The sequence below is a fragment of the Halictus rubicundus genome, chromosome 6 (genome assembly GCF_050948215.1).
Source record: "Halictus rubicundus isolate RS-2024b chromosome 6, iyHalRubi1_principal, whole genome shotgun sequence".
NCBI lineage: Eukaryota > Metazoa > Arthropoda > Insecta > Hymenoptera > Halictidae > Halictus > Halictus rubicundus.
Genome location: NC_135154.1, coordinates 2,245,044 through 2,270,468, shown reverse-complemented (window position 1 = coordinate 2,270,468; position 25,425 = coordinate 2,245,044). Strand labels below are relative to the sequence as shown.

At 36.5% G+C, this 25,425-nt stretch overlaps 1 protein-coding gene and 1 long non-coding RNA gene across 5 annotated transcripts in view; one reads left to right on the top strand and one right to left on the bottom strand.

The window, feature by feature from the left end:
• Window positions 1-25,425, top strand: part of Sm (heterogeneous nuclear ribonucleoprotein L) — a 431,189-nt gene that overhangs the window by 50,885 nt on the left and 354,879 nt on the right. For all 4 annotated transcript variants that reach the window (XR_013082433.1, XM_076789483.1, XM_076789482.1 and 1 more), the window contains exons 2-3: window positions 5,863-5,906; window positions 15,141-15,210. Coding sequence is in view for 3 of the 4 variants with exons in the window: in XM_076789483.1 (XP_076645598.1) it covers window positions 5,863-5,906; window positions 15,141-15,210 (114 nt within the window). In the remaining variant the exon portion in view is untranslated. The remainder of the gene's footprint in view (window positions 1-5,862; window positions 5,907-15,140; window positions 15,211-25,425) is intronic.
• LOC143355040 (uncharacterized) overlaps window positions 1-25,425 on the bottom strand; it is a 387,508-nt gene that overhangs the window by 302,650 nt on the left and 59,433 nt on the right. The window lies entirely within an intron of this gene.

Here is a 25,425-nt window from a genome sequence, read left to right as displayed (position 1 = left end):
GAGAATTCTTTCTCGAGAATTTCTCAAGAAATTTTATAATTGATTATTTCTCATTTCTCGAGAAATTTAAATCTAGGAAAATTCTTATGAATCATGTATTTTATAACATATAAATTCTTAAATTTTCTTAAATTCTTATTTAAAACTTTAGAAAAACTGAATACTGAATTGAATAATGAGTTTCTTGTTGTTATTAAAGAAGAAATATCTAAATGAAGAGACAAGATTGTCGTATCCCTTATAAAATATCTGCATAATCCAGAATCTCTGCAAAAAGATTCAGAAGATACATTTTTTTATTTAACATCCAAGGCAGATATGTATAAAATGGCAAAACAAATTCTAAGCAGACTTTTTGGAAAATATGACAATGATTCTTATGAAAATAGTGAAAAACTTTCAGATTCTCAGAATGAGGAACTATCACTGGAAAAACAGTTAGAATTAGAAATTGCAGACAGCCTTCAAGAATTTAGTGTCAAGGGTTTAGCGGCAGAAGAAAATAAATTCCGGACTCTAATAAAGGAATTCCAAATTTTTTAGTCCACTGAAAAAAAGACACCCAATCTTCAGCAACTTTTGGATGTTCTGTATACGATAAAGCCAACATCCACACAAAATGAAAGAAATTTTTCTACGGCTACAGATTTTGTTACAAAAAAAAAAAAAAAAAAAGAAGTAGATTGTCTGATTCTACATTAGACGCATTATGCTTCTTAAGAAGTCATTTCAAAACAAAAGCGTAATGTTTCACTTTATAAAAGTTTGGTAAAAGTTTCCCAATATATAATAATTCCCAATTTATATCTCGAGAATTATCGAGAAATATAGTCTTATTTCTCATTTCTCAAGAAATTAAAAATGTTGAGAAATCAGGAACACTACCTACTTCCAACGAGGAGGTTATAGCTTGAAGAGGTACTAGCAAGATCGCTAGATGAGGGGAGGGAGCACGAATTGAGGGGAAAAAGTTACCCTCAATCTGCAGTACCGGAGTATGCATGACAGAGACTAAACGCTTCATGTGACCGGGCCGCGGCGGAAGCATGGGAATAGCGCGCTAGAAAAGGAAATTATAGTGGGGGAACAAGTCTTGATCTGGCGACTCTGGATACTAGTTGAATTTACAAGTTCCTCAAATACTAACACGTCAAAAGACTTTCTATCTTGATAGCTTTAGAAATGCGTTTTCTGCTTAATTAAAAAATCTATTGTCTTTCTACCGATGAACCGCAGCCTCCTGATTGGTTCGCTCTAGAGCAACAAATTACTGGAGTATAAGGCATCTGAACTTATACCGATCATTCTAAAATTCTGTTGTCTAACCAACCTCACTACTCAGTAGTAGTATTAAAGTTATTTTTTATTACTTGAGGGGGGATTCTCGTGTAACAAGTACAAAAATAAGAAATCTTTGCGATTTTTTTTATACGAAAGCTATTTATATTGTCGGCGTAAAACTTTTTGGCATACAAATAGTTAACTTCAAGCTATAAGAAAAAATTTTTGTTTTAATTTTTTATTAATTTTGTGACGATTATTAAAATCCTATAAACCTTGTTAACATGGTAGCTAATATTGACGTATAGTGTAGTAAGTGTCACAGTTATCTGAAAGCAAAATATGAAGAATTATCTTAAAGTTCGATTATTTACGCTGGTACTGAATCAAAATTTAAGAAAAAATATAGAGAATTGCAAGAGCTATGGATTTTTGAAAGAAATAAATTTTTTGGATAGGAAAATTAATCTTATAGCATAAGAAAAATATATTATAAATAAGAAATTAAGTTGAAATTGTGGTTCATCACCTCGAGAAATTTGTAACAAATTGAATAAGCCTTGTCGAAAATTGTTGTCTGAAAGTTGATGAGTTTTTATGTTATTGTGCACGCCAGTTTAGAAATTGTGATTTCGGGAAAAATTTAAAGTATGTCGCAGATGTAACAAGATGCATTCGAACTAAACAAGCTGTATAATCTTCATTTTTATAATTAAGCTTTTAGACTTTGGGAACATATGTTTGAAATGTTGTGCCGTCGATTTATGTAAAACAATTTCGATTTTTTGGATCTGTTACAACAGAATCACCCCTTAAACTTTCCCAGCGCTTATTCACAATCACTTAAATCGTGGTAAAGTTTATCAAAATTTTGCAGAGGATAATCATTCATGGTTACTTTAAAGTAACATCTCAAATGCGTAACTCAAGACAATAATTTATAGTTTATAATATTCGTTCACAATAGCTTCACCCAATATTGAGAAATTAAAGTATAATGAATATTCAAGATCAAAAATTATTATGCATTTCGAAGTTTTATATGTTAGAAATGAATCGAATAAATCAGTGAGATACAAATCGAAATTAATAAATCGTAAAAATATTTAAGAAATTGTGGAGTTCCTGATATTTATAAGTCAATGCAATGTCCAAAGACTTAATTATTCAACAATTATTTTTTTTTATCAACTTTTGAGTTACTACACTGAAAAATTTCAAAATCGATGGTGATGCAGCCGACACAAATTGACAGAGAAGAGTACACGTAGTAAGGAGTTGAAAAGGTTTGTCAAGATTTTCACAAGGACCATGCAAATTTTGTGTACAAACCTAAATAATTTGGTTCGAGTTTAATTACGTAAAGAACCTCGTAAAATGTTGTCACCGGTGCAAGTAAATAACGTTACGGTCACAGGTATGCCGGCAGGAAGGCGTGCTCGTAAATTACGAAATTAAATTACTTTCGTAAGGCTATCGGGCCGTCGCGTCGCGTCGTTGGCGATATCGTTCGTTACATGAAATTTACATAAATTGAGAATATAGTGGTCCTTCGATTTTCCGGTGCTATATCGGGAATACAAATTGTTCCCGATTAAACTTTGATTCAGTGCGATCGTTATTTAAAAAATGGAGTTCACGTCGCCTCGAATTCGCCCCATAAAAATTCATAACTACGATTTATTTACATTTGCAAACAATTCTTGTTAAATATACGCGTTCTTGAGCGTTTTAAAGCGGTTGTAAATTTCTTTTTAACTTTCAATCGTAGTGCAGCCTTTTCGTTATTGAAAAACGTCAACATATTATAAGCCTAATTGCATGAAATTTTTTGACGAAGCCGGTGAACGGCATAATGTGGCAGTCGTGGTCGATGCATTTCTATTATGGTGTGATTAAGAGGTATTAATTAACAAGTGTTACGTAAACAATTATTGCCAACTTGTTCAGATGAATTTTTTTATATTATTTCGGTCTACCGGAGATTGTAACCGGTCTGATAAATAACGGACACAAAATCCTTTTGTAAATATTTTACTCCGCTAGAGATGAACGTTTAAATATTGTTTCATATTTAATACTAGCCCTACCGCGACCGGTCAAATGACCGGTATCACATTTCGTATTGTGTCGTATAATTATTGGACTTTCTGAGATGCTTCCAGTAGAAATGACTGAATGAATCACTTCGTTCAAGCACGCATTGTTATAAAAATCGCGAGAAATGTAAATAAATGTCGTCCAATTTTTGTCATATTTTGTACTCGGCACAGTTAGTGTTGAAAGTTGTAACTATTTTGGGAAATATTTTTCAGAGGAACGAGTACCGCGGCAATATCTCCTTACGCATGTGTGCGTATAATAAACTGTACAAAGAGAATTTCATAAAATAATGTCTGCAGATTCGGCGGCGACGCGAGCGAAATATATTGCATACGATTTAAGGATTTACCTAGGGTCCAACACCTACCCGCCCCTAAACTGTCTCGCTGCACTATTTCCGTCGCTTTGGGTGCTGTCGTAAAAAGACGCGTGGACGTGTATTAATAGATTGCTCGAGTACGCATCCCTGGTGACATCGCGTACCATCGAAATTCAGCCAAAACCGCAGCATGTATTTCTCTTATGCAACCTTCGGCCAATAAACGGAAAACGACAGCGCGTGTCGACAGGCGGAAGCCCAGGTCCCCCGGTCCACGCCCCTTTCGATGCGTCGCCACAGTGTCTTCGGACTCTTATAGGAGTTCGCAGAAAATTAATAATTTTTAAGCTAATCCGTTTCCGACCTAAGACTCCCAATCCTTTTTTCACAGATGGCAAGAAGATGCACCAATAAAAATGATTGAAGAAAAAAATACAACTTGTCTAAAAAAATTGGAGTGATCTCCTTTTTTTTTCACTAAAGAAAAACCTTTCCGCCCATTTTTTTTTTTTATTCTAATTTATTATCATATGCAGTGTTTACTCGATATATGTCCAAAACACGTCTAACGTAGAAAGGGACGCCGAAACTCTAGAGACCTCGGTTTATGACCCCTCACGGGGTGTACCCCGCGGCAGTGGGGATAGTTCTGGGACTTTTATCGGCTAGGCATTTCAGACATGAGTGAACACTGTAATTAGCGATCCACTTTTGTTTGAAAAATTTATTTATCAGGTTATGAAAAATGCGTGAAATGTAGAAATGACAATATAAGAAAATGAATTTCACCGATTAGGGCAAAGATTGGCGAACAAAGTCAATTGATATTTCAAGTACAATGTGTCCAGAAGTTGTGTGCTAAAGGTCAGAGAGGTGCCTTTTCGAATTCGGAAGGTATGGGGCGACAATAACGTTGCGCCGCGCGGCGCACTCGGCTACCGTTGCGCGCGCCTTAGGAGTGAACTATATAGGCTATTTTCTCCGATTCGGGCAAAGATAGGCGAACAAAATCGATTGTTACTTAACACGTTGGCTGCCATGTCACCCATATGTATGTGGGTGACAGAATTATTTGTCCAAGTTTTAAAATTAATTTTTACGTTAATATATTCGTTGTACCAAATTTGTTTAGGATCTGTAAAATGCAAGAAAGTTGGAGGACTACTCAATATCATACATTTAATCATTTTCAATTTTTATTTCGTTAAATAACTTACTTTCATTTTATGGAATTTTTGAGGTTTCTAGTTTTTCAGTCGAAGTGTTAAGGTATGGTATTTAAAGTAGAATGTGTCCGGAAGTAGTGCTCAAGGGGTCTGAGAAGTCCTTTTCGCATTGGAAACATATAAGGGCGACTCTAGTGTTGCGCGCGTCTTGGGAGTGAATTATATAGGCTATTTTTCTCCGATTTGGGCAAAGATGGGCAAATAAAATCGATTGTTATTTAAGGTATGGTATAATGTGTCTAGAAGTACTGCGCAAAAACTCAGTGAGGTACTTTGTGTTATTTATTTTTAAACTCGAATCAAAGTTGATAAACATTTAACATGAAAAATTGGGACAAATTGTATCTGAAAAACATTTTTGTGGGGGGTTTGGAAGGTTTTATAATACTAAACATGACTTTTAAAAATCAAGTTAATCGAATAAACATTCAGCAAGTAGCACGTGTTTCGGGAAATGTTTTAACAATCAATTTATACACAGTGTTTACTCGATATATGTCCAAAACACGGGTGTAGCCAGGGACATATATCGATCAGGACCTTTCTTGGTCCTTCACGGGGTATACCCCATGGCAGTGGGGATAGTTCTAGACCTTTATCGGCTAGGCATTTGGAACATATGAAGAGTAAACACTGTATTTAGTAAAAATTGTGGGTAGTATCACAAATTACATTATATTTCTACCGTCATACGACAACATTTTTGTAGATTTCATAATTCGAAAATTGGATTTGTTTTTAGCATTGTCTCGAACACTGTGCGTCGCGTCGCACGATTCAATCTTAGATGTTCACAATACGATGCTACCACGTACTTTTCTACGGCGAGCGTCTCATCCCGTAGGGTCCGCGCGCTGTTCGAGCAGAGATTTATTTATTCACGTGCTACTCGAACTTAACCGATCTACATATACCTATTCTTGTTTGTTTCAGAACCACGAGTATGGCGGGTACGGAGACGAGCCGCGACGCAAAAGGTACGTATCAAGTACATTTGAATATTTGATATCGCATTATATTCCGATTGGATCTTCTATAAATGGAGTAATAGAAAGACAGTAAAAATTTAATAGCTGCTTTATTCCGCGCTTCGCTTAATCGAATATGCTACGAAATACATGAACATTCGAAATCCAATTCTTACGAATAACTTGATTTTTCTGTTGTTTGTACATTTAAGTTTAATATTCCGAAGTCCCGTTGCTATAGGACAGAAATTACAGTGCATAGAAAGGTAAAATCAGACTACTCATCGCGGCGAAGTACAGAGGCAGTGACGCGAAGCGGACCCCAAAGCTCCTTTTATCTCCAAAGAATAACAAATAATCCCAGAACTAAGAATTGAATGACAGAACTGATTGGCAAGGAACGATGCAGCATTTGTAGTTACAGTCAAGCATTCAATGCAGTCAGATGTGAATATTCATTCTGAGAGAAGAGAGTTAAATATCTACTTTCTATATTATACATATATAATATATATATACAGGGTGTCCCGTAACTGGCGGTACAACCGAGCAGGGGGTGATTCTACATGAAAAACTGAGTCGAAAATATAGAACTAAATTTTTTGATACAAGGCTTTGTTTTCGAGAAAAATGAGTTTGAAAATTTGTCTATTGCGCGTGCACTCGGCTTACTTGCGGCTCAACGGACTTTATTCTGAGTTACCTCAACCATTTTTCGCAAAGGTTTTCGAGGTTTGTATACATCGAATAAATCGAAGGTCAAGGTTATAATGTTAGAATTACCTTTGAGGAATTCGTTTAATTCATAAATTGCTGGAAGTGCTGTCCACCTTGTTGTAGACATAATTGTGCTCTTCGTATTAAATTCCTTCGAACCTCTTGTAATGTGCAATTATTATGTTGCTTTAAGTGTTCAAACGCTATCACAATTTTTTGTTGTAATTGTTCGATGCTCGTTATGTCATCACGATACACAATCGATTTCACCTTACCCCACAAATAAAAATCTAACGGTGACAAATCTGGAGATCGTGGCGGCCGAGGTACTCTGGCGCCGCGACCGATCCAGCACTGATAATTTTCACCTAAAAAACGTTTTACTTGGCAACTGTAGTGCGGTGGTGCTCCATCCTGTTGAAAAATTAGCGTTCTTCGAATCTCGTTGTGCCGCAAGTAAGCCGAATGCACGCGCACTAGACAAATTTTCAAACTCATTTTTCTGAAAAACAAAGCCTTGTATCAAAAAATTTTATTCTATATTTTCGACTCAGTTTTTCATCTAGAATCATCCGCTGCTCGGTTGTACCATCAGTTACGGGACACCCTGTATATGCACACATATAAATGCAATGTAAAATGTTCATAAAAAAATTGATGTTGTAAAATAAATGTCACTTTGGGCAATTATCCAGTAAACACTGTATTTGCAGATTAGTGATCGCTAACCAATCGTAAGGCAATGGGTCAAAGAATTTGAAAATCTTTGTCGAATCTTTGTCAGGCGCATTTCGCCCGTTCGCAAAACGAGCTCGCACGCGTCGCTGTTCGGCTCGGAGGAAAGTTAGCACTCTGCGAGCAAGTTCACCGCGCCGGCCGGATATCACTCCATATCGAATTCCCTCCGCTTTGAATCACACTTAACGCTCGAGTTAACTTCTTATTATTAGACTTGGCCTGAGCTGGGGAGAGGCAGCTTCTCGAATCAGTCTAAAACTTCGGTGACCGGCTGCGACGTTTTAATTAATTTCGACGTATGCGCCCTGTGTGTTCGCGCCGTTATCACCAACCAATTTCCATGCTACATCCTCCCTTTTAACATTCAGCCATTGTTGCAACGTTGTTGCTTCTCGCGAAACCATTAGCAGCAAGTGGATCGATGATGGTATACGACCGAGTCAAACAGCCTGTAATCACGTTTGGACGACGCGACGCGACGGTTTCATTGTTGAAATACATGCGATTATGAACTACGGAAAGATCTGGCTATACCTCGTGATTCTAGCAATTGGGTCGACCTGTAGCTCTGTTTTCAAACGTTAATGCAACACTCGTGATCGGGACAGTTGGTCTATCCGAGATAGACGAAGCTTGCCGGTAACGTAACCCACGCTCAATGACTACTGCAGTATTCTCTCCGTAACTGTCGCAAAGGTCTCTACCGTAACTGTTAAAATCGTATCCCTACTAAGGGGGTCCCCCTTGGAACCAGCCAAGCGGTAAACACGCTCAACGACCGAGTCAGCAAGGGGTCGAGTATTGTCGAGACTCACCTTAATGCAAGCAAAGCAAAAGATATCAACTCTTCTAATTTTATTTTATTTTTTCTTATAAAACTTTTACCATAGTATTCGTCTCGTTTTTCTAATTAAAATGACATCAAACACGATATAGTTATGATTATCATTATTGGTTGTACCTATACCATACATGTCAAGTCCGAAACATTAATCGCTTGTTACACAAGTAATTATGATCGTAACTGTATCGTGTTTGGTGTCATTTGAATCAGAAAAACAGATGGTAAAGACGAACATGATGGTAACAGTTTGTAACAGTTGGTAACGAACAGTTTCATCGATGAAAATAAGTAATTTTGATTTTTGAATTTAAAAAGCTTAGCTGGCACGAGTCCTTTGATATCTCATCTCTTTCAATTGCTATACTTTTCTACGTTCGACAAGTGGCTACTTGAACCTTATAGAAATATTTAAATTTCGAGAAAAAAGAAAAAGAAATGTTGAAAAACTATAATTTGTCGGATTCGCAGAGAAAATACTGACAGTTTATCGTCATAATTTTTTATTTAGACATGTACTGAAAATTGAAAAATGCGACTTATACGTATGTAGATTCATATGTGCCACAGTCTTTGTGACATATTAATGTGACCACCTGATTACATTAAATAAAATCTAACCAACACACATTTTCTGAAGCATAATTGTTATTTTTTAATGCTAGAACGTTATTTTTATTGTTATGGCAGCATATTTTATGAAAGCAGAGTTTTTTTTTGTGCAAACATATTTTAATTTTTAATACAGGTCCACATAAAAGAAGTGTAAAAAGCAACGTTGAGCATTGTCTTCTCGACGGTAACCAGTTGCATTTTTCACGTCATCTAGTAAACTAATTCTTTTAACTTCTCATACAAATTTAAGTCGTTTATTTATAATAATATTTTAGTCACTATAAATACGTTTGCATCAACACATTTATAATTTGATTTGTCTAATGATGACGTTACTAATTATTTTTGCGTTACTCGTTATTTTTGTTACTACAAAAGGTCTTGGGTTAAGCACAGTGTTTTCGACAGAGAAAACAAATTGATTAAATTTTATTACGAGGATATGTTTCAACGTTTTGTTATCTGCAGTCTGGACAATTTCATACTCATTTGTTACACATTCTTTTTCGTCTAAATATCAATAAATTGTTGATTTTTCATTCCTAACTAAAGATATAAGAATTTTAAAATCAATCTTCGAACCGGATTATCGTCACTTGTGATATATTTTAAGAAATATTTTGATAAAATTAAATTGTAGGTGGTTGTACTATAGTTGGTTCTACTGTGCATAGTAGATTTTAATAGGGATAAAATTTATAAAATAAAATGTTGCAGTAATGTTTGTGTAAAATGTTTCTTCTCTTTATTTTACAAGTTGTGTTGAAAATGGTCCACAACCGGGAGTAAAGAATTTCTCAAAACATTTTGATGCAAATCAAGTTTGAAATTTGTTGAGTGCACATGCATCTGGTTCCCGGCTGAATACAGAGGCACAAACGGTAGACGAGTGCACGCAAAAACGAATAAAACATATTTTTGTGTTTAGCATTTTTCCACTTCTGCATTTGGCTAAACCTGAACAGAATATCTTTGAACTCGACTAAAGTTCTAATGTCTAAGGGGAGACTGGAAAAACAATGTCCTTGTGTGCTTTTGCAAGTAAAATAGTCCAATGTCGATCACATCGGGCCATTCAGAGAGATGTTCGCCAAGTGCACGTGCAAATACTCAGACTTACATTTTTGAAAAGCGAGGTCGCAGAGAAATATTGTTATATTTTTAACTTGTGTGTTTTCATGTCTTTCCACTTTCTAATGGTATGATTTTCGAGATACCCTGTATATTTTTAGTCTCTTTGAAATAAAACAGTCTAATTTAGCCATTTTTTGTTATGGGAACTAGACGTGGTCACATGAAAATGCGATGTCCCATTGATTTTTCTAAAACTTTGTTTGTGAACTTGCGTCATATTAAACTTTTCAGTCTTTCGGAATTTAATACAAAGTCGGGAAACCAAAAGCTGATGAAATTCTATCGTACTCGATCGTATCTCGAAGTCCAAGCAACAGATTCTTGAAGAACTGGCCACTGTGAATTGCAAAAGTCGGAAGGGCTCGATTCGCTTCGCCATCCTTTTTACGAGGAGAACGGTCGTGGCCAGTTGAATTTCCAATTGGTTGCGGCGTGGCGCAAAAGAGGGAATACATCGATGCAACGCATGAAAAATGGATTCGCGGCTATCTATCAATAGACCCCTCCCGTTGTATTGCGGCCACCGTTGAATCTCGGAAGGAAATTACCGAGTACAATTTTTCCTCCGTTTCTCTTCGGGGTAATCGAATATTCGAGCCTCTTCGGGTGTCTCTCGGCCGGCACTCTGATTTAATAAAGAATTTCGCCAACTGCGCGCCCGGGTTGATGTAATTTGACTGCAATTGAACGTTGGTTCCAGGAAATGCAGAATTTTTCACTGCCGCGGCTCAACGCGTTTACTGCAGCACACTGTGCACATCGAATTACTCCCTCGAACAATTAAATTGTTGAAATTTAAATACTACAGGGTACATATTCCCTTTTTATCGGTTCAATCCTTCTTTTACCGTGCTATAAATGCTTCGCGACGTTTTTAATCTGTTTTTATAGCTTATATTTACGGAAGACAAGATTTTACGTAGGGAATTGATGACGTGGGAGTACATATTAATTACACATTAATATTAACAAAAAAAAAAAAACGAAAAATTCACTTAGATTGGATGTCAATTGACGAGGTGCTAAGGAAACCAATTATTGTAATCAAGTAACGATAAAGACACGTGTACATACTATATCTACAAATTATACTATTTGGTTTGAAGCAGTCTGATTTTATATATCTATGACAAAAATGTGTAGATCAAATGCAAAACAGTAAAAACATTTAAAGGATTTAAAAGTACTGGCATCGTTTTCAACCTAACAACATTATTCAGAAAAGAAATAAATGTCTTTGTAGTTTCTGTGACTGGTAATTAATGCAGACAATTTTTATTTTGCATAAAAATCCGCAGTCTAGTAATCAGAATTAGGCACGGTCGGCTACAATAATAGCTTGGGACACGCGACGCACAGTGGAACGAATTCTGGGTGGAAAAAGTCATGTCAGAAAATATATACCTTTCATTTATTCTTCCTTTAAAATGTTTACTGAGATTCATGGTATCCATAATAGTTCATTTAGTAACCATATTCATTCATTCATAAGAAAAGTGACGCAAAACTTTTGAAAATTACTTTTATTGGTTCACTAGCTTTGATTCACTCTAACGTTTTCACAGTAAAAACGTCACAACTCTAATTCAACCTTCAACAATTATTCGCAGAAAAACTCAAAACATTTATAAAAAAAATTATAATAATAAATATATGAATTGTGGTGTATTTTATAACTAATATACATGACAATTAACCCAGCATCTAAATAAAAACAAATTATCTTATATTTTTAAGCTGGTTATATATAATAAAAGAAATTTGCAATTTTAGGTAATTTTATAATGGCTCCCCTGCAAAATAGATTCTTTCAAGAGAGAGAGAGAGAGAGAAAGTTAGCAACGAATATTTTACGAAAAGATATACAGGGTGTCCCGTAACTGGTGGTACAACCGAGCAGCGGATGATTCTAGATGAAAAACTGAGTCGAAAATATAGAATAAAATTTTTTGATACAGGGCTTTGTTTTCGAGAACAATGAGTTTGAAAATTTGTCTAGTGCGCGTGCATTCGGCTTACTTGCGGCTCAACGGGATTCGAAGAATGCTAATTTTTCAACAGGATGGAGCACCACCGCACTACAGTTGCGAAGTAAGACGTTTTTTAAGTGAAAATTATCAGTGCTGGATCGGTCGCGGCGGCAGAGTACCTCGGCCGCCACGATCACCGGATTTATCACCGTTAGATTTTTATTTGTGGGGTAAGGTGAAATCGATTGTGTATCGTGATGACATAACGAGCATCGAACAATTACAACAAAAAATTGTGATAGCGTTTGAACACTTAAAGCAACATAATAATTGCACATTACAAGAGGTTCGAAGGAATTTAATACGAAGAGCACAATTATGTCTACAACAAGGTGGACAGCACTTCCAGCAATTTATGAATTAAACGAATTCCTCAATGGTAATTCTAACATTATAACCTTGACCTTCGATTTATTCGATGTATACAAACCTCGAAAACCTTTGCGAAAAATGGTTGGGGTAACTCAGAATAAAGTCCGTTGAGCTGCAAGTAAGCCGAGTGCACGCGCACTAGACAAATTTTCAAACTCATTTTTCTCGAAAACAAAGCCTTGTATCAAAAAATTTAGTTCTATATTTTCGACGCAGTTTTTCATGTAGAATCACCCCCTGCTCGGTTGTACCACCAGTTACGGGACACCCCGTATGGAACGGACATGTCCGTTCAGTGGCCGTCCTCTCCGAAACGTACAGAGGAACCAGGCGTCTGCTGGGCGGACCAATCAAAGCGCGGCTATAGCTGGCTCGGCGACAGCTCCCGCTGAACGTGCTGTTGGCATTGGCCGAGCCGGAATCCGTCCGACGTAACCGCGCTTCCATTGGTCCGTGTTTTTCGTTAATAACTCCTGAACAAAGCCGCGTGGAACATTTTCGTAAAGGAAAAAGTTATTTCAAATCACCTTAGGAATCACCGCTTTCAAGGAAATACAACATTTTGGGACACCCAGTATATTACAATGTTAACTTCAAAGGACTCAACATTGTTTCAACAAGGGCTTTGTTAACCTTTAACTTCGCTAGCGAACCAAAATATCGTCGCAAGCAAGCGACGCGGGCTTTACACTCTCGCGAAATTCGGTATAAGAATTTACGATATCGAGAATGAAACATATACGGCACAAATTAATTATCAATTAATATGACTAACTCTACAGTTGGCGTGAGTTTCTTTCTTCGAGAACAGGCAATTGCATATACAGTGACACGGGTCTTGATGTCGTTTATCCTCCACCATTCTTTGATCCGCGCTGAACGTAGAAAAGGACAGACAGTAGAGGAGTGTAAACATATTCGTCCTATATTTTATATGCTGTCCATATACGCTGTCCTTCTCTGCGTCCGAAAATTTCATTGCGCATTACACATGTAAATATAATCGGAATTATATCATGTTTGGTATCACTTTCATTAGAGAAATGCTGCGAATATTTTGGTGAAAGTCCCATAAAAAAAAATAATGAAAAATAAAGAAGTTTTGTTATTAAATTAGTAATACTCTCCTGGTCTCACATCGATATATACCCGACTTGTATTATGTTACACACCTCGGCGAACAAGGTCTCTCGAGCTTCTTGGTCCTTCACGGGGTATACCCTTCGGTAGTGAGGATAATTCCGCGACATTTATCATCCAGGCTTCGGCGACATATTAGGTTGGGGAAAAAGAAATCCATCATTTTTACGTGAACTTCAAGACTTTATTTAACATGTTTCGGATTGTCCGATTTGGGTCAAATATGCACAGTTTTGTTCTATAATTTGTTGCCATTTTAAAGGTAGCTTCATACAGCCCCTCTCATAGAAATCTTGGTCCCTATTGTCGAAAAACTCTAGTGATCGATTTTCACAATCTTCTCTTGATGCCAATTTCTTATCACTAAGGAAGTTTTGCAATGCAAGAAGAACATGGTAATCTCTTGGTGCCAGGTCCAGACTACATGGTAGATGCATCAAAACTTCCCAACCAAGCTCCCGGAGTTTCTGGCGAGTCACTATAGGCACGTGTGGCCTGGCGTTGTCCTGATGGAACACAACACCTTTCCTGTTGGCCGTTTTCTGGCCGTTTCTGGTCAATCGCTAGCTTCAAACGGTCCAGTCGTTGACAAAAAAAAAAAAAAAAAAAAAAAAAATACCTGAACGGAATCGACGAAACCAAAATTGCACGTAATTGGCTGTTACAGTATCGGCACCATAAACACCATTCACAATCTCAGCCGCCTGGCTTGCATTTTCGCCTTTATCAAGGAAAAACTGTAAAATGTACCGAATTTTCTCTTTGTTGACTTCCATTTTTAACACCCTGTAACTCACAACTGAATGGACCAAACAAAAAACAGCAAATAGAATTTTTTTAGTGCGAAATGTCACCTTTCCAACGAGCATAAATCTGAAATTGTTTGATCGATACTTTACGAGATATCGATCATTACAGCCATCTACCGGGAAAATAATGGATTTCTTTTTCCCCAACGTAATATATCGAGAATTCACTGTACATACAGTTTTACTTCATATAGTATAGAACTTCCTTTGAGAGTCACAAGTCTCAGATCGTGAACGTGCAAAGAGTACAATATTACAAACAATATCATCATTTTATTCGAGTTTTTAACGTTACGACCTTACGATTCTGTTTGCGACTCACTTTATTAGAGCTGCTTCACTTTTTGAAGAAACGATGGTATTACACCCGCGAAAGAGAGATATATCCATCCCTATTAAAGCCAATGTAAATTTCACATTCTAATATAAAAGGTTCAACACAATTACAAGTATAAACGAAAATACATTTTCGCGTTACTAAATTTGTTTGCTCTTAACATTTTGACGTGTCCTCTGTCTTATAGATGCAATTTCGCTAGCCAACAGTTACCGGCGGGCGTCACGTAGGCGTGATGTCCCGCAGCCAGTTTTTCAAACGAAATTGTGCAAATAATTTGAAGGCGCAAATATTTATTTATCGTCTATTAATTGTATTCGATCGTTTCTGTATTTCTACTTTTGCATTTTGAAAGTGATTACCGTCGTTTTTCAGTTCTACGGAAAAATGGCTGTAACGTATTGGTACGGCGAAAAGCTATTTAGTGAAACGCGCGACCGTCAAAGTGTTGAGCGACAATTTGTCATTATAGAGTACTAAATAACTGATCATGTGTTTTCTTTTTTCCAGAGAAGACAATAATACACCAAATCACGTACTCCTCTTCACAATTATCAATCCAGTCTACCCTATTACTGTGGTAAGTGCAACCTCACGGATTCTGAGAGCTTTTTTGGTCAAGATCCGGCTGTCCGGAGATATGATTAAGTAGACGCGGTCTTGAAACGATCCCACTCTGTTGCGTATGTCGGACGCGAAACGAATGATTCAACGCGGACGCGTTTTCGTGAATGCAAATGTTTGTAAACGATCCGGCACGACGTGATTTCGTGTTGCTCGCGCTGTCGGGATACGTGCACGCGCGGAAAACAAAAGAACAAGGGGAACGACAAACAGGAAAATAAGCGTCCCGATTCAGCCAGGTCTTGACGAACCTAGTTTGAAAAACTCACGAATACCTGACAATTGCATTGTCCGACTAAAAAAAAATACACATACACTGTTACAGGGGCATCTAAACGTTTGCGTGTATACAGACCGATTCAGCAATGGAGGCCACCTAATGTACATGTAAACTATTTAGTATATGAAAAAATGTTTGAAACGAAAGTTGTATGGCTTCAAGAGTAGTGTACAATAGAGTAGTGTATAATTAGGTTCCTCCTGTTCTACGTTTTTTATCGAGATATAAAGGTCACCTTGAGTTTCTGATATAGCAAAGAGTTAACTTTTGTGGTTCAAGGGAGAATTTATAAGGGTATATAGGATGAAAAACTTATATCTACTGAGATGTTCTCTACAAATAATTTTTTATGCAAGCTCATAATGTTCCTTATTCCAATTAATACATCTGCGTAATGAAACCATACTACTTTCGTTTCAAGCATTATTTCATACAGAAAATAGTTTTCCTGTAATTCAGGTGACATACTTATCTGAATTAGCCTGTATTTGTTGATACTTGATATCGCTGAAATATTTTATAAATATGGGTTGTTTTTATGTTAGCTTTTATGTTATTGAGGAACCATATAAGCAATATTGTTATTGGATAACGTGGACAAAATTGCTCAATATTGCAAAGTGTCGCTGTTTGGCGTAATTATATTGAAATTAAAATATTTTTTATGCTATTGGTATTTGGGCGTAAGTAGTTCAGTAACTTAGCGTAGATGATAGTTTAGCGATAATCTAAATAATTATCGATGACCTTGACATCGCTTTTGGTAATAAAAATGACCTTGAAAATCTTCGCTTTCGTATCACTGCATATAAGTACGTTTTAAAATAGTCCAACTTTGTCTTAAGAAGTAGTTTTATACTGTCATTGTTATTGCAAGATAAAAACAAAAATCTTACCTTTGAAAAATTACGAGATTTGCTAAACACTTTTTCGCGCTCTACATCAAAACTCAAGTTTTAATTAGAATCCGGCTATATTGCCATGGAAATGGCAGTTTCCAGAAAATTCGCACCCAAATAAATGCAAAAATACGCAAAATGATATATATAAATTAATTGAAACATATCATTTATACTATTGGGCTGGAACGAAGTTCGCAGCGTTTTTAAATTAAAATTCAAAGATAAAATTAATATATTTTTTCATAGGTTTATCCAATAACGTATTTTCTATTCTTGTATTACTTTTTGTAATTTTTTAGATAACTTAGCATGTTATTGAACAAGCCTATGAATAAAGATTGTAGTTTCATCTATGAATTTTAATTTAAAAACGCTATGAACTTTCGTTCCAATGCAATATTGTAGCCATTTTGAAGTCTTAACGAAATAAATTCTTTGACCACCTATCTTCTTTGCCCTTGAAGCTTGGTTACAAACTTACGATTAGTGCACAGAATCAATACCCCAGCCATTGATTTACTAACGCGCGCACTATAAAAAGAGTCGGTCGATTATAATTTCAGGAGTGTTTTGTAGCTCTTTCTTTTGTATCCAGATCGAAGCTGTAAGAATTCAAGTGGTGAAACTATAGCAAATGTTAAAAAAATATGTCGCAAACATTTTTGTTAGTCTATACGTTTATTATACAAAGATTTTCGATATTACAAGTGGAAAATAATTAGTTCTTTTCGCTGTTAAGACAAATCGAATCGATGTTTATTTATGACAGAAATAAGAAAGTGCAATTTGACAAAGTAAAGAAATGAAATGACCATAAGAGTATTAATATATAATTTTCCCTACGTTAAAATTATTAATGAAAAGTATAAATTTATAGTTAGCTCTTGTGCTTTGCAATTCATACACATACTTCTTCTTTTGCATAAAGTTCCGGGGTCTACTCACAAGTAATCACCGTTTGGTACAATGAAAAATTCAAGGTTTAGCTGCAGCCCTAATTTGAATAGCTATGGTTGGCAGGGTCACATGCACGGGCACGTACACTTAAAGCGACGCGTACACAACCGGAAAATTCGAAAGAAGGGGACACGGGTATTGAAACGAGAGGCAGAACAAAAGTTGTTGGCGCAACGTGTGTACCATACAGGTTTCGCAGGCCGTCGGCACCGCATTTTATTTCTGTTTTGCGCCAATAATAGATGAGCTCTGTCGCTGTTTCTGTCCCTCGAATGGCCGATGCTTGCGCGATCTGGCATTGTTCGCGGTCCGTCCATTCGCGAGTCCTCGCATACCTACTCGGTCACGGTGCTCATTTCTTTTGTTGTCTTTTCTTTTCGTTTTTGTCCGTTTTTCCTTAGGTTTATCTCCGCGACGGACGCACTAATTAAAGAGCCTCTAAACCGAAGCACTCTTTACCGATTCACCACGCAAGGAATCGGGCTCTGTCCACCGTGTGTGCCCATGCGTGTCCATGTGTGTCACACGTGCGCGCGATTCTTCTTCCGCCAAGCATGCGCTTCGGTTCGTTTTGTTCGGTCGCGGTCCCTTGTTGTCTCTCGACCCCGCTAATGGATTCGGCATCAGCTTTACTTTAATTATTCCCGGCGATTCCCGAGATCGCCGAGTCAATTGAAATTTTAATCTCGCCCACGGTACTTGACTCCGGGCAACTGACGTCCGATTTATGCACTCGGGCAGGAAGAGAAAATAGGTAAACGGTTTCGCTTGCGAACAGGCGGTTGTCTCGGAGATAAATAATTCCCTTGCACACACGCTCTCTTTCTCTTTTTCTCTCCCATGGTACACACGTACAAGAACGTGCACCCACACGTGTACGCATATATCGTGCGCTTTGTTTATTCTTCTCACACATTTCACTCTCCTTCCCTGCCACGACCCATCGAATCTCTTTACGACGATTCGCTATAACGCGAATTAATGACGCGCAACATGGAAGCCAGGGTTGTTACTCCACGCCCGGCATGGGATACACAAAGACTCGCCGCGATTTCTCGCTTTCTCGAAAGCTCCTTTCCGAGATGTTTCGCTGAAACGGTTTGTATCCTCGCCGCTCCACACCAGGATTTCTAGCGGAGAAACGAAACGACGATTCGAACATAGTGTTCCTGATTTCTCAACATTTTTCATTTCTCGAGAAATGAGAAACAAGACTATATTTCTCGATAATTCTCGAGAATTTTTAATAAAATACAAAAATATTGGGAAACTTTTACCAAACTTTTGTAAAGTGAAACATTACGCTTTTGTTTTGAAATGACTTCTTAAGAAGCATAATGCGTCTAATGTAGAATCAGACAATCTACTTCTTTTTTTTTTTTTTGTAACAAAATCTGTAGCCGTAGAAAATTTTCTTTCATTTTGTGTGGATGTTGGCTTTATCGTATACAGAACATCCAAAAATGTGGAATTCCTTTGTTAGAGTCCGGAATTTATTTTCTTCTGCCACTAAACTCTTGACACTAAATTCTTGAAGGCTATCTGCAATTTCTAATACTAACTGTTTTTCCAGTGATAGTTCCTCATTCTGAGAATCTGAAAGTTTTTCACTATTTTCATAAGAATCATTGTCATATTTTCCAAAAAGTCTGCTTAGAATTTGTTTTGCCATTTTATACATGTCTGCCTTGAATGTTAAATAGAAAAATGTATCTTCTGAATCTTTTTGCAGAGATTCTGGATTATGCAGATATTTTATAAGGGATACGACAATCTTGTCTCTTCTTTTAGATATTTCTTCTTTAATAACAACAAGAAACTCATTACTCAATTCAGTATTCAGTTTTTCTAAAGTTTTAAATAAGAATTTAAGAGAATTTAACCATTTATATGTTACAAAATAAATGAGATTCATAAGAATTTTGCTAAATTTAAATTTCTCGAGAAATATTGGAATTTTTCTCGAGAAATGAGAAATAATCAATTATACAATTTCTCTAGAAATTCTCCAGAAGGAACACTATTCGAACATTCTCATTGCAGCGCAAAGTGCAGAATTTATGTTATAAATTTTCGATTTTCATTAAAAAATTTTGTCTTGCCTAATAGTGAGTGCATAATATGCCAAAGTCCGATTAAAAAATTTTGTTTACGGAAATACAATACGCATGCTAAATAACCTTTTCTTCTCTCCTGGGAATTCATCAGTTTTCAGTGCGATAGTTATGTAATTATTTCGCGTATAATTGAATACTTAGGGGTTTACAAGTTATATGGGTTGTTACAAATAGCTTCAGTCTGGCACTAATCGTTTTGGCAAGATATAATATTGATCTAACTTTGTGTAAAAAATCTCAAGACCCTTCAAGACTCCTGCAACAGGCATTTTTCTGACAGTGGTTCAATGAGTGCTGTAAAAATAGTTTATATAACAAAAAAAAAAATAGTTATTAAACATTTTTTTATACATAAAGAATTAATAAATCATATGCATTTCATATTTTTCTTCATTATTTAGAAATATTCCTTAAAAAATTCACCTAAAACATCAAATACACTGAAACTTCCGCACGATTCGTTCTGGGAAATTCTGAATTATTTTCATAATCGTATTTTTCTCCTGTGGAACTGAATGTGGTCCGAATTGTTTAAGAAACTGGAAATATGACTTTAGTAGAATAGCAAAAAAAAAAAATGATTTAGATAATGTCATTTATAATATATAATCTGAATATTTGTATACAACTTCTCTGGAGCCTACCAGGACTTCTTCTTTCGTATTCGATGTACAGGGTGTCACAGCATCGGTGGCACAACCGAGGGTAATTCCACATGAAAAAACATATCGAATATAAAGAATAAAATTTTTTCGTTTGAGGCTTCGTTTTCGAGAAAATCGAGATTGAGATCCGTCGGGTTCGCGTGCTTTAGCACAGTGCTCCGCAACCTTTTGTCTTCCACGGTACACCACAAGTAAAAGCTTGTAAATACATAAATTACAATAATACGTATATGTTTTTATTAGATAAGAAACACAATAAAATAGCTGTATGTATGTAGATCAGTGCTCCGCAACCGCTCTGCCGCGGCACATTGCTTTAACATATACAGGAAGTACAATTGCTTGGTCATGATTAGACCCGTCAGACGATTCCTATCGAATAGCATTTCCCAACTCGATTTTCTCAGAAAGCTTCGAATGAAAAAATTGTACTGTTTATTTTCGACTTATTTTCTCGTGTCGAACCACTCCCGCCTCGGTTGTACTACCGATGCTGGGGCACCCTGTATACTTCAGTTACTGCAACTGCAGAATCCGAAACTACCTGCAGCTTTTTGCAGGTAGTAACGAATATAAAAGAATTTGGAATATGCATTTTTGAGGCAAGAAAATTCAATTTTCGAGGAGTGTGAACATGGAAGATTTGCTTCCCACGCTTTGCATGTACCTCGGATCCCGTTATAACAGACCTGACGAGATTTTTATCGGAACAATCTGTCATGATCGACGGTGATGTATGCAACAGGTGTATTCAATTCTATTATACGCGAATAAATTAAATTTTCAAGACATACTGATTCTTAAAAAAACGGGTGAGTGACACTTAAAACGGTAAACAGATATAAAGAATTTAAGAACGTCAATGTATTGGAGCTTTCGATCATTATTAAAGGATAAAAGAAATTTTTATTTGGTAGTTGATGCAAACAATTTTTATTTTGATCCGCAATCTATAATTCACAGTCGTAACAAGTAGAAAGGCAAAATTGAATCTTCCGATAAATGACTATCATTAATTTCTTGAACAATATTGTCAATACTCGGTATGATATTAGTCTGGTGCATATACAAGTTTCAAGGAGGTGGAGAATGAAACTTATTTTCCTATTTTCACTATTGTCCTATTGTAAGTTCGGCATGGATCAAAAAATAGTAATTCCTGGCCGATATATGCCCCTGGCTAGACTCACGTTTTGGACATATATCGAGTAAACACTACTGCATGTGGAGTTAAGGATTTGAAAATTGAAGAGATGCTTGTGTTCTGCTCTAACACACGTAATTTAATAAACGCGGCAAGAAATTAAATTGTGCCATTGAAATATAGTCAATTAAAACTTCATTTCAAATTGAAGTAATTCATTTGAGCTAGCCTACTGAAAACCAATTTTTCTTCATTTGTCTTAGGAGAACAATTTTTTATTTCATTTGATATAAAACCCTTGAAAATACGATTATCGTGGTCGTTTCAGAAGATTCACGAGAGTCGCCTTCACACCTGTAATTTGATGAATATTTCAACGAAATTGGCAAAATAGATGAGGTATCGTCGACGAATCTTCCTGCAATAAATCCGGTATCGATGAATCAGCGGCGCAACGCTATTAACAAAGTTCCAATAGCACGCTCTATCAGTATTTGCTCAACGAGCGACCACTGTCAAGGAGTTTGATTTCTTGGTTTCCAGTTCAGCCGCGATATGCAAATCGTTCCAATAATTTCGAGGGGTTCAACGGTGGCGCGTGTCGCGAGTCGATAAACGTCAGCGACCCGTTATACGAGGCGGCCTGTGTAAATTGTGGCCTTGGAACGACGCGCGCTGCTCGAATTGCCCGCGGGTTGCTTTATTTCGCACTTAGTCGACCATCTCAATGAACAGTCTCATATTGTATGAAAGAAAATATATAGAAAAGCGAGTGGTCCGCGCGAGAGCTACTCTATTTATCATCGCAGCCGGAGGAATTTATTGGAACGCCGTGTGGTAGCCAACTGGTCGTTTGACTTAACGCGCGTTAAGCCGAATCCACGATCCACAACTTTAGCGTGCGTGCCTTCGATTTGTAAGAGCGCGCACATCTACCCCATCCGAGCTGTTTCTCCGGTGTCCCGGCGTTGCGTCGCACCGCGCGGTATTTTCGGCGCAATTAGAATACATCGTGCCGTACATCATAGTATTACGGGGAATTTAGCGGATCCGAACTGAAATTCCGTCGAACTTCCAAAATACAGTATTTACTCGATATATGTCCAAAACATATCTAGCCAATAAAAGTCCCAGATGAGCCATGGACTGAGGCCTCTAGAGCTTCGCTGTCCTTTTCTACGTTCGGCGTGGATCAAAGAATAGTATCTCCTAGCTGGACCCGTGTTTTGGACGAGTAAACACTGTACTTCGGAGAGTATCTAGAGCAGAGTTGTGCAGAATTACAATTGAATTACTCCAGGAATTATAATTACAAAGTAATTGAATTACATTGTAATTGCAATGGAGTACAATTACAAAATACTTTGTAATTAAATTACATTAATTGCGAATTACGATCAGACTTGTACAGATTTACAATTGAATTACATTGTAATTTATAATTCAGATCTTCATTCAATTATATCACAATGTAATTCGTAATTGCAATTGGAGTACAATTATTTATTCGTCGACATAATTCGGGATGAACTTCTTTATGAAACATATCAGCTACCATATTTGTGAGTTTAGGAAGTAGGATCTTTTTTTGACATAATCTTGAGACTTCCCCCTTACTACAGATACCAAATTGTTCTATACAGATTAGTTTAGTACATCTTATTAATTATATTGTATTTCAATTACACATCTGATTGAAATAATTAGTAATTGAATTAATTGAATGTTTTGAATTATTTAATTGAGTTGTAACGTAGTTGAATTACAATATAACTGAAATACAATGTAATTCAAATGTGCAATTGAATTAAAACGTAACTGAATTAGCACAACTCTGACCTAGAGTCAGTGGACAAATTAAGTGGACACTGTTTGAAAACTTTTTTAAAATTTAACCAAGCAACTTTTTTTTTTTGAAATGTTAAAAGGATTAGGTTATGAGGTGATGTGTGAAAAAAATTGTTTACTATTGCTCGGAATTTCGAAGATAAAAGTGTAGGACACGACTTTTAACTTTTTGTTGAATCAAGAGGGGCACATTCTGACGTTGATAGTTTTTTTCTAGGTGGACACGTAGAGGACATATGAAGGTCATTAATTTTTTTTTTTAAATGGAAACATTTTTATTGCACCACTTGACATTGGCAAAACATCTTGATATTCCTTACAAGAAAGTGTTAACCTACTTACGTGAAAAAATTATTTATTTAAGAGTTATGAAAGGTTCAATACAGATATGAATTTGTAAATGAAATATACATAACTAGATTGCGGATCTTTACGCAATTATGGCTTCTGGAAATTTTCAAAAAATACTAGGATTTAAAATTCGTCAGAATTTAGTCCGATTTTAATTTATCTTAGATCTAAAAACGATACTAACAAGAAAAATAAGAATTTATTTGATTCAATTTTCTTAAAATTCGTCTACAAAAATTGCAAATTGCATAAACATCCGCATCATAACCAATACAATAATATTTTTGAAATTACGAAGAGTTTTTAGGTTAGAATATCGTAGGAAAAGAAATGATATCAACAGTTTAACTGGTTTTGCGAAACAGCAGAATGCGGAAATTTACACCGTAACGGCTGCTAACGTTATCGTGACGTCATGTAAATTTCTCAAGCGCTGGTGGCTGCTGACGCCATACTGGTGTCGGTTGTTTTGCCGCCACATATCTTTCTGTATATACAGTTAATTTATTTATTTAACTTCTACCTTGTTTACTTTTTACAAATTCATATTCACTGAAGTCTTTTATGGTACATACGTACATAGCAAAAACCACGTTTCACCATTTTTTAACAAAAATGACCGACCTGTGGAAAAAATTTGTTTTGAAATTGAGATAGCCGGTTGACATAGTGTAAACTCCGCCATGTTTGCCAACATAAATGTACGTACTGTTTCTCTAGTTATTTGCAGACTTCAATGTTTGAAAAGAAATGTAATTAATTTATCGATTGGTTTTCTTCTTTCTCATGTTGATTTCATGAAGGTGTGCATTCCCTTAAGCCGCCTCTCTATTTAATCAAGCGAACGATCACGCATTGCGGTGAACGTGATTCGAATGCGAACGCATTCACTTCTCTACGTGTACGCTGGCTTTTAGGTATCCAGATGTACGATGTGATATGCTTTTACAAAATAAAAAAAATATATGCGATTTCCTGCAAAATAATATGCAATAAAGAAAAGTCAGTTCCACAAGTTCAAAAAATTCACATTTTTCGTTAATCATTGATAAAAGATAATGAAAAGACACTTCAGTTTTCAAATTTCAAAAAAAAAAACTTTTTCATTTTGGTCTGACAATTTTCTCAATTTTTTCGTGAACCGCTGGTTTTACGAAAAGAAGACGCAGCCTGTCCAGGTGTACAAGTTTTGTTGAACATATTTTTCGATACAATCAATAATTCAGAAGATATGCGAGAAAAACGATTTTATGGGCATTTCATTAATTATTTTAATGTTTAATGTTCCGATCGAGCTCAAACTTTGCACAGATTTTTTTTTTTATTAATTGGAACAATCTTCCTGATGCCATTTGAAGTAGCTTTGTCCTCAGCGAAAATTTCCGTTTCGGTTTTATTAGGGAGTTATTAGCGAAAAGCACGCACCAATCAGAGTGCGGATACAGCGGACGAGTTTCTGCTTGGCCAATGCCAACACCACGCACAGCAGGACCTGTTGCCAAGGCGGAATTCGTTCACTATAGCCGCACTCTGATTGGTCCATGTTTTTCATGAATAACTCTTTAACGAAGCTGCGGAGAACAGTTTCGCTAAGGAAACAGTTACTTCAAATGACATTGGGAACCACCCGTTTCAAGGGTTCCGGACATTTTGCGGACAACCTAATAGATACGGTGTTTACTCGATTTGTGTCCCAAACACGTGTCTTGCCAGGGACATATATGAGCCAGCAGATACTATTCTTTGATCCACGCCGAACGTAGAAAAGGACAGCGAAGCTCTAGAGGCGACTGAGGTCTCTCGAGCTTCTCGGCCTCTCACGGGGTATACACCGCGGCAGTGGTGATAGTTCTGGGACTTTTATCGGCTAGGAATTTGGGACATACATGGAGTAAACACTGTATACC